Source organism: Myxocyprinus asiaticus, chromosome 45, assembly GCF_019703515.2.
Source record: "Myxocyprinus asiaticus isolate MX2 ecotype Aquarium Trade chromosome 45, UBuf_Myxa_2, whole genome shotgun sequence".
Lineage (NCBI taxonomy): Eukaryota > Metazoa > Chordata > Actinopteri > Cypriniformes > Catostomidae > Myxocyprinus > Myxocyprinus asiaticus.
The window spans coordinates 26956084-26970685 of NC_059388.1; the positions used below are offsets into that span (position 1 = coordinate 26956084).

Here is a 14602-nt window from a genome sequence, read left to right on the forward strand (position 1 = left end):
AAAATCGTAACCCTATCAACAGTTGAATCAGAATCGATAAATTCCTGACTATTCCCATCCCTAGTTGGATTATTAGGCCTTGTCCACACTAATACGTTTTCGTTTGAAAATGCATTGATTTTGCTACGTTTATGCCTCTCATCCACATTGGACCACAGCGTGTTTCGAAAACGCTCTCCATTACCGTATACTTTTGATAACAATGGCGTTGGGAAACGAAAAATGTATTAGTGTACTTGTGGCCTTAGACATACTGTATGAGAGCTGGACAGTGAAATTCTGCCATGTTTTGAAAACAACACTGTTCCAGAGGTTATTATCAGGAGGATTAAGGTACGGTGGTCTCAAAACGGCCCATCTGAAGGCGAGTGTAGAGATTAATGACAGTAGCTCTATATCTCCTGGGTGGGCCGTGTTTCTCCGCCATGCACCCTGCAGTATATTTAGTGAGAGTCTTTCTGCTTGACTGAGTGGACATCCTGTGCTAACATCATTTCCTCACCCGTTCTGTCTCTCCCTTTCTTTTTTCCCCCATTCTTCCCTCTCTCCCATTCTCATCCCCAGAATTCCCATTTTAAGTGGTATTATGAAAACAAACTTGTGATCTGTTTGAAGTCGGGCTGAAAAAAGAACGGCTGTAAATGTCTTGCATATGGGAATGTGTGATTTTTTTTTTTTGCGAAAAGGTTTACCAAAAACACACAGCAGCTGTGGAATCCAGACACACACAACCATATTCAGTAGTATGTATCATGCCGTGTAGCCGGGATATTCTGTGAGTTTATGTAAGATTCATGCATGATACTAAAGCAGACACATGTTCTTCTTCAAGGGCCTCACTCTCAGGACGAAGCATGGATGATGATTTTGAACGGCGCAGGGAGCTCAGGAGACAGAAACGGGAGGAGATGCGTCTCGAAGCAGAGAGGTAATGTCATTAATGCTCTCTCTTTCTCAAAAACATTTTGTTCTGTAAACTGTCAACTGTCAAAATTCATTTCCATAGCCATTGCTGATAATTATGTTATACCTTGTGATCATGTTACTCATTCTTTTATGATCCGTGCATGCATTTGAGTATGGCAAGATGTAAGTTTATGTTTAAACTGAAAAATGCACACCTGAGCTTCTTTATGTATTTCAACCTTTCTGCTTCAGGAGCTTTTTTGTACATTTAGTTAAGCCCCTTAAAAAAGAAAAATCACAGATGAGATCTCTGTAATTTATCTCAGAGAGTAATGAGATTAAATGGGGATCAAATTGAGTCTTTTGCTTAAAAGGATAGTTCACTTATAAAATTCTGCCATCAAGTTGATACTTGAATTAAAAAATCCATTATGTGAATGAGCGTCCTATGAGCAATAAACTGTCCTCTGGGGTGTTCCATACCCTTTTGTTTCTATATAAATAGTGAACACTCAGTTTGTCAGAAGAACATTATGGTGGGGAAAAAGGAACATCTTAAGGGTTTGTCAGCTGGTAGTTGTAAAAGTACAGTTTTGACCCAGGGACTAAAACAAGGCAATTGTTATATTAATACTGTTGTTTTAGCATGAAATTTGAGCTTTCAGCTGGTTTTGTATTATCTGTAATGGGTGGAGTCCGTGCAGAAAACTGGTATTAATGTAACAAATGTTAAACAACCAAGGATTGGCACATTTGTGATAGTTTTGACCATTTAAGGAAATGTGACAATCCCACAAATACTGGAGCCACTGACCAAAATAGTCATTTTGCATCAGTACAAAATTTCCTTTGAGCATTTTGCATTTTTTCAAACATGGACAACAGCTGTTTATGGAGAATAATGCCCCTGTCAAAATGAATTATGGATAATGGCTAATGAACATGCAAATCGAACTCATTAACATTGCAAACAGACCATGAATCATTTCTAAATTGATATTCTTTCAACAGCAATTATTTGTATACCAGATATTAGACCATAGCTGGTATACACATACTGCAAAAAATAAATTTCAAAATCAGTAGATTTGTCTTTTTTCCAGTAAAAACATCCTTAAAACAAGATCAATTTAATTGAGAAGCATAAATTGCATAAGATATTAAGTTTTGTTTTCAGAGTAGGCTATATCTTGAATTAAGTTTTTTTCTTGTTGTAAGAATAAATCTAACAAAATTTTTTGAATTTAATGTTTAAAACAAGAAAGATTTGCCAAAAGGGCAAGAAAAATAAACATATACACTGATGAGCCAAAACATAATGACCACCTGCCTAATATGTTGTTGGTCCACCGCGTGCCGCCAAAACAGCGCCGACCCGCCGAGGCATGGACTCTACAAGACCCCTGAAGGTGTCCTGTGGTATCTGGCACCAAGACATTAGCAGAAAATCCTTCAAGTCCTGTAAGTTGCGAGGTGGAGCCACTGTGGATCTGAATTGTTGGTCCGGCACAGCCCACAGATGCTCAATCGGATTGAGATCTAGGGAATTCGGAGGCCAGGGCAACACCTTGAACTCTTCATCATGTTCCTCAAACCATTCCCGAACAATGTGTGCAGTGTGGCAGGTGCTTTATCCTGCTGAAAGAGGCCACTGCCATCAGGGAATACCATTGCCATGAAGTGGTGTACCTGGTCTGCAACTATGTTTAGGTAGGTGGCATGTGTCAAATTGACATCCACATGAATGGGCGGACCCAGGGTTTCCCAGCAGAACATTGCCCAGAGCATCACACTCCCTCCACCGGCTTGTCGTCTTCCCACAGTGCATCCTGGTGCCATCAGTTCCCCAGGTAAACAGCGCACACGTACACAGCCGTCCACGTGATGTAAAAGAAAATGGGATTCATCAGACCAGATGACCTTCTTCCACTGCTCCAAGGTCCAGTTCTGATGCTCGCGTGCCCATTGTAGGTGCTTTCAACGATGGACAAGGGTCTTCATGAGAACTCTGACAGGTCTGCGGCTACACAGCCCCATACGCAGCAGTGTGCAATGCACTGTGTGTTGTGACACATTCCTCCTGTAACCCTCATTAACATTTTCTGTGACTTGTGCCACAATAGGCCTTCTGTCGGTTCGGACCAGACGGGATGGCCTTCTTTGTCCTCACGCATTGATGAGCCATGGTCGCCCAACACCCTGTCACTGGTTTGTGGTTTGTCCGTCCTCAAACAACTGTCAGTAGGTACTCACAACCTGACTGGGAGCACCCCACAAGCCTTGCCATTTTAGAGATGCTCTGACCCAGTCGTCTGGCCATAACAATTTGGCCTTGTCAAAGTCGCTCAGGTCTTTACTCCTGCCCATTTCTTCTGCATTCAACACGTTGACTACAAGAACTGATTGTTTGCTTACCATCTCATCTACCCAGATCTTGACATGTGGCCTTGTTAGGAGATGATCAATGTTATTCACTTCACCTGTGAGTGGTCATAATGTTTTGGCTCATCAGTGTATTCTCTTATTAAGTATTATTATCATGCAAAATATTGCTTCTCAAGCTAATTTAGTTTTTTTCTAAAAGGATATTTAGATATTTTTACTGGAATACAATGCAAAAATACTGATTAAGAAAATGATTATTTGCAGTGCAGTCAGTGTTCGTTTCGAGTGTCAGTTTCCTGTCTGCTATGGCAATTCCTGTTTCCTTAAAGCATGTTTCCAGTCAACAGGAATGCTTTTTCATCATTTAAGATATATGAGATATATTTCACCTAATCTCAGACTGGAAGCTGGAAGATGATGATGTATAGATTAGGGCCCATTATATTTTACAGCATAGCATAAAAACTGATGCTTTTTTTGGCCATATATTATAAACCTCTCAAAGGGTGGAATTGTGGGTCCCATGCCAAGTACTGCATTTGGCAGCAAGTTACATATGCAGCAAGAGATTATAAATGCAACCCGTTCAACTCTGCGACACGACTCCGTGATCCTGTGTTTATGTTCTAGTGGAGTCATTTCAATTTGGCCTGCTCCTCTGAGTCGGCCTGCGTTAGTGATAAAAGATTAAATTGCACTATTAAATTGCTTCCATTATGCAAAGATGCTGTAACAATCAATATTTACTCCTTGCCTGTAATTGAACTAGTCAAAACCATGTGTCATCTCATTGCCCCATCCATTCGGCCATCATCACAGTACACAGCGGACACGAAAGTCAGACCCTTTTTACGTACATATGATAAGCGCTGTTGCCCTGCCAAATAGCTGTACATTAGAAGTGTTTACTGGCAGGGATTTGAGGAGCTCCACTTCTGAACGAGAGCAGGACGACAGTGGGTGGGCAGATGTTGGCTCGGTGCTGCCGTGGAAAAACAGTGAAAGTCTGATAACGTGCATACACGCAGGAGCAGCTTGGCATTCAAGCACAGCTGCATTTACACCAGGCGATGATGGCTTGACGTGCACCAGTCCTTTCCTCTGAAATACCTGCCAACATTTCAACTGGTGAAAATGGCAGAAGGAGAGAGAGACCATGTGTTCTGTCTTTTGTTCGTCTGACAAGTCAAAAATATTTTTAGTGGTAATCAACATTATGCCACAAATGCTGTTAATTGAGCTTAACTTGTATTGAACCCAGAACATTCCTTTATATATCTTCCTGGTCTTATTATGCACAATTCATCAGTGCACGTTATTCCAAGGAAATTTTTTTTTTACCTTTTGTAATCTTTTATCAAGATCTAACAACTTGCTCCACCTCTATCACGACTCCTTTTACTCAAAAATACAGTATGTCATATTACAGAACTAAAATTGGTTGTGAATGCTTTTTTATGTTCTGTCCCATGACTGTCCCAATTGTGACCACAAAGTTTACACTCAATTTCTGCTAAGTTCCTTGCTGTTGTCTGTAAAACCATTTGCGGAGACTACTACAGCACTATTTTAATGAGTTACAACCCTGAACTGTGATTGTTGGTCAGTGGGCGGTTCATATCCAGAATAAATTTCACTAAAGTCTGACTATGTGAGATTATACCAACACTAACATGCAAATAGTTTAGAAAAGATCATGTGAAAAACTAGGCTAAACACTCAGATCAGATCTGCTTTGCATCCAGTAAAATATTTGTTCTGAGCCGCCTCTAAGATGACTGCCAGAGCTCATGCTGTTTAAAAGTACCATGTTCATACACTCCTGTGTGACCGCAGTGGCCTTTCCAGAGCCAATATGTGCCAGCACAGAGATGGGTCACTGATAGGTCGCTTACATACAGGTGCATCTCAATAAATTAGAATGTCGTGGAAAAGTTCATTTATTTCAGTAATTCAACTCAAATTGTGAAACTCGTGTATTAAATAAATTCAATGCACACAGACTGAAGTAGTTTAAGTCTTTGGTTCTTTTAATTGTGATGATTTTGGCTCACATTGAACAAAAACCCACCAATTCACTATCTCAAAAAATTAGAATACATCATAAGACCAATAAAAAAAATATTTTTAGTGAATTGTTGGCCTTCTGGAAAGTATGTTCATTTACTGTATATGTACTCAATACTTGGTAGGGGCTCCTTTTGCTTTAATTACTGCCTCAATTCGGCGTGGCATGGAGGTGATCAGTTTGTGGCACTGCGGAGGTGGTATGGAAGCCCAGGTTTCTTTGACAGTGGCCTTCAGCTCATCTGCATTTTTTGGTCTCTTGTTTCTCATTTTCCTCTTGACAATACCCCATAGATTCTCTATGGGGTTCAGGTCTGGCGAGTTTGCTGGCCAGTCAAGCACACCAACACCATGGTCATTTAACCAACTTTTGGTGCTTTTGGCAGTGTGGGCAGGTGCCAAATCCTGCTGGAAAATGAAATCAGCATCTTTAAAAAGCTGGTCAGCAGAAGGAAGCATGAAGTGCTCCAAAATGTCTTGGTAAACGGGTGCAGTGACTTTGGTTTTCAAAAAACACAATGGTCCAACACCAGCAGATGACATTGCACCCCAAATCATCACAGACTGTGGAAACTTAACACTGGACTTCAAGTAACTTGGGCTATGAGCTTCTCCACCCTTCCTCCAGACTCTAGGACCTTGGTTTCCAAATGAAATACAAAACTTACTCTCATCTGAAAAGAGGACTTTGGACCACTGGGCAACAGTCCAGTTCTTCTTCTCCTTAGCCCAGGTAAGATGCCTCTGACGTTGTCTGTGGTTCAGGAGTGGCTTAACAAGAGGAATACGACAACTGTAGCCAAATTCCTTGACATGTCTGTGTGTGGTGGCTCTTGATGCCTTGACCCCAGCCTCAGCCCATTCCTTGTGAAGTTCACCCAAATTCTTGAATCGATTTTGCTTGACAATCATAAGGTTGCAGTTCTCTCGGTTGGTTGTGCATCTTTTTCTTCCACACTTTTTCCTTCCATTCAACTTTCTGTTAACATGCTTGGATACAGCACTCTGTGAACAGCCAGCTTCTTTGGCAATGAATGTTTGTGGCTTACCCTCCTTGTGAAGGGTGTCAATGATTGTCTTCTGGACAAATGTCAGATCAGCAGTCTTCCCCATGATTGTGTAGCCTAGTGAACCAAACTGAGAGACCATTTTGAAGGCTCAGGAAACCTTTGCAGGTGTTTTGAGTTGATTAGCTGATTGGCATGTCACCATATTCTAATTTTTTGAGATAGTGAATTGGTGGGTTTTTGTTAAATGTGAGCCAAAATCATCACAGTTAAAAGAACCAAAGACTTAAACTAGTTCAGTCTGTGTGCATTGAATTTATTTAATACACGAGTTTCACAATTTGAGTTGAATTACTGAAATAAATTAACTTTTCCATGACATTCTAATTTATTGAGATGCACCTGTATGCAATCCATGTGATCCATTTGTCATTGAATAATGTCTCTTTTAATACCCTTTCTGTTCTCTACAGTCAGTTGTTCATCAAAAACAACTAAAGAAACTTTTAATTCTAATCACACATGGCATGGATACTGTAACGAAGCCATGTGACCAAAAAACTTCTGTCAAAGTCCTTGCCGCTGGTCTTAAAGAGACAGTAATGTTTTAGCACATATTATACATATCAATGTAAATACTTGTAAATGTACAAATTAGGCATGTAAACAACAAACTTGTAACAGTGTGTATATATATATATATATATATATATATATATATATATATATATATATATAGTGTATATATATACAGTAGAAATCAGAAGTTTACATACACTTAGGTTGAAGTCATTAAAACTCTTTTTTTTTTCTCCCCTTTTCTCCCCAATTTGGAATGCCCAATTCCCAATACATTCTAAGTCCTCGTGGTGGCATAGTGACTCGCCTCAATCCGGGTGGCAGAGGACAAATCTCAGTTGTCTCCGCTTCCGAGACGGCCAATACGCGCATCTTATCACGTGGCTTATCAATGTTGAGCGCATTACTGCTGAGACATAGCGCGTGTGGAGGCTTCATGCTATTCTCCGCGACATCCATGCACAACTCATCACATGCCCCACTGAGAGCAAGAACTACATTATAGTGACCATGAGGAGGTTACTCCATGTGACTCTACCCTCCCTAGCAACCGGGCCAATTTGGTTGCTTCGGAAACCTGGCTGGAGTCTCTCAACACACTCTGGATTCAAACTCACGACTCCAAGGGTGGTTGTCAGCGTCTGTACTCGCTGAGCTACCCAGGCCCCATAAAACTCATTTTTTAACCACTCCACAGATTTCATATTAGCAAACTATAGTTTTGGCAAGTCGTTTAGGACATCTACTTTGTGCACGACACAAGTAATTTTTCCAACAATTGTTTACAGACAGATTGTTTCACTTTTAATTGACTATATCACAATTCCAGTGGGTCAGAAGTTTACATACACTGTTAACTGTGATTTTAAGCAGCTTAAAATGAGAAAAATTATGTCAAGCCTTTAGGCAATTAGCCAGTTAGCTTCTGATAGGCTAATTGGCTAATTGAAGTCAATTGGAGGTGTACCTGTGGATGTATTTTAAGGCCTACCTTCAAACGCAGTGCCTCTTTGCTTGACATCATGGGAAAATCAAAAGAAATCAGCCAAGACCTCAGAAAAAAAACTGTGGACCTCCACAAGTCTGGTTCATCCTTGGGAGCAATTTCCAAATGCCTGAAGGTACCACGTTCATCTGTACAAACAATAGTATGCAAGTATATACACCATGGAACCACACAGCCATCATACCGCTCAGGAAGGAGACGCATTCTGTCTCCTAGAGATGAACGTAGTTTGGTACAAAAAATGCAGATCAATCCCAGAACAACAGCAAAGGACCTTTTGAAGATGTTGGAGGAAATAGGTAGACAAGTATCTATATCCACAGTAAAATGAGTCCTATATCGACATAACCTGAAAAGCTGCTCAGCAAGGAAGAAGCCACTGCTCCAAAACCACCATAAAAGAGCCAGACTACAGTTTGAAAGTGCACATGCGGACACAGATCTTACTTTTTGGAGAAATGTCATCTGGTCTGATGAAACAAAAATTGAACTGTTTGGCCATAATGACCATCGTTATGTTTGGAGGAAAAAGGGTGAGGCTTGCAAGCCGAAGAGCACCATCCCAACCATGAAGCAAGGGGGTGGCAGCATCATGTTGTGGGGGTGCTTTACTGCAGGAGGGACTGGTGCACTTTACAAAATAGATGGCATCATGAGGAAGGAAAATGATGTGGATATATTGAAGCAACATCTCAAGACATCAGCCAGGAAGTTAAAGCTCGGTCGCAAATGGGTCTTTGAAATGGACAATGACCCCAAGCATATCTCCAAAGTTGTGGCAAAATGGCTTAAGGACAACAAAGTCAAGGTATTGGAGTGGCCATCACAAAGCCCTGACCTCAATCCGATTGAAAATTTTTGGGCAGAACCGAAAAGGCATGTGCGAGCAAGGAGGCCTACAAACCTGACTCAGTTACACCAGTTCTGTCTGGAGGAATGGGCCAAAATTCCAGCAACTTATTGTGAGAAGCTTGTGGAAGGCTACCCAAAATGTTTAAAGTTAAACAATTTAAAGGCAATGCTACCAAATTCTAACAAAGTGTATGTAAACTTCTGACCCACTGGGAATATGATGAAAGAAATACAAACAGAAATAAATAATTCTCTCTACTATTATTCTGACATTTCACATTCTTAAAATAAAGTAGTGATCCTAACTGACCTAAGACAGGGAATGTTTTCAATGATTAAATGTCAGAAATTGTGAAAAACTGAGTTTAAATGTATTTGGCTAAGGTGTATTTAAACTTCTGACTTCAACTGTATATACACTGGCAGCCAAAAGTTTGGAATAATGTACAGATTTTGCTCTTATGGAAAGAAATTGGTACTTTTGACTGATCACAATGTATAGTCACAACATTAATAATGTGAACATTTACTATTACAACTTGAAAAAAACTTTTTAAACTACTTCAGAGGGTTCTCATCAAAAAGTCCTCCACATGTAGCAATGACAGCTTTGCAGATCTTTGGCATTCTAGCTGTCAGTTTGTCCTTCCTGTAGCACTTGCCATAGATGCGGCTGTCTTGTCGGGCACTTCTCACACACCTTACAGTCTAGCTGATCCCACAAAACTCAATGGGGTTAAGATCCATAATACTCTTTTCCAATTATCTGTTGTCCAATGTCTGTGTTTCTTTGCCCACTCTAACATTTTCTTTTTGTTTTTCTGTTTCAAAAGTGGCTTTTTCTTTGCAATTCTTCCCATAAGGCCTGCACCCCTGAGTCTTCTCTTTATTGTTGTACATGAAATTGGTGTTGAGCAGGTAGAATTCAAAGAAGCTGTCAGCTGAGGACATATGAGGCGTCTATTTCTCAAACTAGAGACTCTGATGTACTTATCCTCTTGTTTAGTTGTACATCTGACCTTCCACATCATTTTCTGTCCTTGTTAGAGCCAGATGTCCTTTGTCTTTGAAGACTGTAGTGTACACTTGTATGAAATCTTCAGTTTTTTGGCAGTTTCAAACATTGTATAGCCTTCATTCCTCAAAACAATGATTTTTAGAGAAAGCTGTTTCTTTTTTGCCATTTTTGACCTAATATTGACCTTAAGACATGCCATTCTATTGCATACTGTGGTAACTCGAAACAAAGACAATGTTAAGCTTCATTTAATGAACCAAATAGCTTTCAACTGTGTTTAATATAATGGCAAGTGATTTTCTTGTACCAAATTAGCAATTTAGCATGATTACTCAAGGATAAGGTGTTGGAGTGATGGCAGCTGGAAATGGGGCCTGTTTAGATTTGATCAAAAATTACTTTTTCCAAATAGTGATGGTGCTGTTTTTTACATCAGTAATGTCCTGACTGTACTTTGTGATCAGTTGAATGTCATTTTGGTAAATTAAAGTACCAATTTCCTTCCGAAACAGCAAAATCTGTACATTATTCCAAACTTTTGGCCGCCAGTGTGTATATATATATATATATATATATCACTGTATTTGAAGAACATAAGCACCCTTTTATTTACTTTAAAAATGTATTTATTTATAAAGAAATTTTTAAAAAATACTCAAAGCAGACAAAAAATGTATTTGGCGGGACCACCTTTGCCTTCAAAACAGCACCAATTCTCCTAGGTGCACCTGGACACAGTTTTTCTAGGTTGTTGTCAGATAGAATGTTCCAGATAGAGGTAGACTGATATATCGGTTTTACCGATTAATCTGTGCTGATAGTTTCTTTTTGAAACTATCGGTTATCTGCAAAAATCTGTGCCGATAGTTGCCGATATATTTTTTTATTTTTATTCCTACAGTATAACAGCAGCCTCTAGAAGTGAAATAAAAAAAATGACTGACACCTAGGGGGGGATTGTTATATATAAATTAATCATCATTGATAATATTGATCCATATTTTTATCCTTACTTCAATGCTTATTTTGTGGATGGATATTATCATTCTGTCTGACAGCAACCTAGAAAAACTGTGTCCAGGTGTACCTAGGAGAATTGGTGCTGTTTTGAAGGCAAAGGTGGTCCCAATAAAAACATTTTTCACAAGTGCCTAAAACTTTGCACAGTACTGTATATACAGTATATGCAATATAATAAAATTAAAAACTAATGATAAAATAAAACTTGTAAAATTAATATTTCATAATTTACCAAGTGAGAAGGTCCCCTCTATAATTAATAACAGCATTAGCTGAAAGGGAATTTATTTCATACTGTAAGTAAGCAAAATGGACATTATAACTGAAATATACCCAAATTAATTTTAATGTAATAGGTTGTGAATCGGAATAGAATCGAATCATGATATTGTGATGTATCATTATATATTGAATTGTGATGTATCGTGATATATCGAATCGTAACGTGTATCGCAATATGGATCATATGAGATGGCTGGCAAAACCCAGCCCTTGTTATGCATGAAAAAGAGTGACTAGTACAATTGGGCAAAATTTCCTTTTGTGTGCTGTGGAATAAAGAAAGTCATGCAGGTTTGGAATGACATGAGGATGAATAAATAATGACAGAATTTTCACTTTTCAGTGAACTAATCCTTTAACGTCCTTAATGCTTACAATTAGTGCAGAAGTGCAGAAGAAAGTCACAAGCTGTTGTAGTTGCTAGTTTACTTTTCTCTGTGGAGTTGCGGCCATCTTGGTACCACACATCTGTGCTGTTCCCATGAGAGGCCAGGAAGAGCACAGGAAATAACACCCATCCTCAGCGAATGGCCCATTCCAAACACTCTCTCTCTCTCTCGCTCTCTCTCTCTCTCTCTCTCTCTCTCTGCCTGCCTGCCTGGTTAAAGAAAGGCCCGCTTGAGGGTTGTTACAGGGATGTTGTAACTCAAAGCTGCAAGGTTATGGGGCGGAAATGAGACCAGGTGAGCCACTACTGTGGTCAAATAAGGAATGGACAGATCAATGGAGCTGGAGATGAGTGTGTGGTCAGTAGTGCTTTGAGAAGAAGGAAGAGCGAGGGCAGAGCGTGGGAATAGAACAGTTATTTGGCACAATCTCTCTCTCTCTCTCCATCTGTTCTCATTCTCTCTCCCAACCCTTGTGTGGTGTTTAAGACTGCTCTCTAGAGCCTTTGCCCCTATGCACAATGTTTTCATAGACATTTCTGAGATGTTTGGACCAAAAGAAAATACTTGTGAACGCCTGGATATGTTAGTCGTTCCTATCCGGATATGGCCACTGCCTGAATATGTCCAAATCTGCCATGTATTCAGTCGTCAATAAAAAGTTTGACTGAATTTGTATGAACTTTTAAATCTATGTAATAAAGAACAAGTAGGTGTGTCCAAACTTTTCACTGCTAGTGTATGTTGTCATTTGCAAGAAAAAATTAGCTGCAACATTAACTGCATATTAAAGTAATTTCCCACACTGTAACTGTGGCTTCCTCTATAGAGTTTATGAATCCAATAAAACATGTTGCTCACTGCATAGCTTTCACCGCACATGCTATAAAGCAATTAATGCTACACTCGGCCGAAAGATGTGGTCCATATGGAAAACATGTTTGGCTTATGTGTTTGTTTGAGTCCTGAATCACTACAGGTATCAAAAACATTCCCAGTAATGCCCTCAAAACAGGCTTAAACCAAGAGTTCCTGATAAAAAAAAAAAAAGAGACCCATCTGAATGTTATTGCAGTAGCCGGTCAGTGTATTTTTTTTTCTGTTGGAGATTTATTTTGTGTTTATTTTGTGTTTTTGTGAGTAAGGGAGCTTCATTCAGTCAATGCAACATGAAGGATATCGATGGTCTGGAATAAGGCAGATTTTAGCTAATTCACACTTTTTCTAAGAGAACCACTGATGCATTTCAAATACACCCTCGGGATTTTTTAAATCTTTGGGGATTTCATTTAAAGGAATAGTTCACTCAAACATGAAAATCATATAGTGACTGGCAGCTGTCAAGTTGCAAAAAGAACAAAAAAGCACAATAAATTACCAGAAAATTGGTCCATATTAGTCCTGTGCTGTATTCCAAGTCTTCTGAGTCCATAACATAGTTATGTGTTAGGAACAGACCGAAATTTAAGTCGTTATTCACGAATTATCTTCCCCTCGGTCAAAGCTTTAAAAGTCAGTTGCACTTATGCACATTTAAACATTACATGTTGCAATTGGTCATGCGATTGAACATGCGAGAACTAATGGTATTTGGCGTCATTGATGTCAACCTTGAATTTCATTTTCGGTTTAACTTTTCCTTTAATGATATCTCCGAATATTTGCACTTGCATTTAAAAAAAAAAACAGACTTGAATTAGCTGGTATGATTGGGCTGTTAACGTAAAGACAGAGGGAGAGAAAGACACAGAATCAGCATTAATCCAACTCTCCATATGATATCACTCTCCCCAAGGTTTTCTATGGGCGTTGGCAGAGCACAGCATTCAGTTCTTAACACATTCCTGTTCCCAGCACATACTGAGGAATGTCTATTGTTTTGTTTCTCTCAATGACTTTTACTATTGTTTGTAATTCTTATTATACTCTATGATTCTCATTAATTTCTCATTAAACAAAAAACATCCAGTGAGCGGCAGTTCTGTGGACGGAAATGCCTTGTTGATGAGAGAGGTCAACAGAGAATGGCCAGACTGGTTTGAATGGACAAAGTCTACAGTAACTCAGATAACCACTCTGTACAATGGTGGTGAGAAGAATATAATCTCAGAATGCTATTCAGAGATGCGGGTTGGTGCTGTTTTGGCGGCACGAGGGGTATCTACAATATATCAGGCTGGTGGTTTTAATGTTGTCAGTATATATATATATATATATATATATATTTATATATATATATAGTTATTAATGTCCTAACTATACATTGTGATCAGTTGAATGCCACTTTGGTGAATAAAAGTACCAATTTCTTTCCATAAGAGCAAAATCTGTACATTATTCCAAACTTTTGGCCACCAGTGTGTGTATGTGTATGTATATATATACAGGTGCATCTCAATAAATTAGAATGTCATGGAAAAGTTCATTTATTTCAGTAATTCAACTCAAATTGTGAAACTTGTGTATTAAATAAATTCAATGCACACAGACTGAAGTAGTTTAAGTCTTTGGTTCTTTTAATTGTGATGATTTTGGCTCACATTTAACAAAAACCCACCAATTCACTATCTCAAAAAATTAGAATATGGTGATATGCCAATCAGCTAATCAACTCAAAACACCTGCAAAGGTTTCCTGAGCCTTCAAAATGGTCTCTCAGTTTGGTTCACTAGGCTACACAATCATGGGGAAGACTGCTGATCTGACAGTTGTCCAGAAGACAATCATTGACACCCTTCACAAGGAGGGTAAGCCACAAACATTCATTGCCAAAGAAGCTGGCTGTTCACAGAGTGCTGTATCCAAGCATGTTAACAGAAAGTTGAGTGGAAGGAAAAAGTGTGGAAGAAAAAGATGCACAACCAACCAAGAGAACCGCAGCCTTATGATTGTCAAGCAAAATCGATTCAAGAATTTGGGTGAACTTCACAAGGAATGGACTGAGGCTGGGGTCAAGGCATCAAGAGCCACCACACACAGACACTACAGTTGTCGTATTCCTCTTGTTAAACCACTCCTGAACCACAGACAACGTCAGAGGCGTCTTACCTGGGCTAAGGAGAAGAAGAACTGAACTGTTGCCCAGTGGTCCAAA

The 14602-nt window shown here is 39.3% G+C and overlaps 1 protein-coding gene across 4 annotated transcripts in view; it reads left to right on the plus strand.

Moving 5' to 3' along the window:
- Nucleotides 1-14602, plus strand: part of cald1a (caldesmon 1a) — an 84695-nt gene that overhangs the window by 40081 nt on the left and 30012 nt on the right. For all 4 annotated transcript variants that reach the window (XR_007896125.1, XM_051688218.1, XM_051688219.1 and 1 more), the window contains exon 2: nt 833-928. Coding sequence is in view for 3 of the 4 variants with exons in the window: in XM_051688218.1 (XP_051544178.1) it covers nt 855-928 (74 nt within the window). In the remaining variant the exon portion in view is untranslated. The remainder of the gene's footprint in view (nt 1-832; nt 929-14602) is intronic.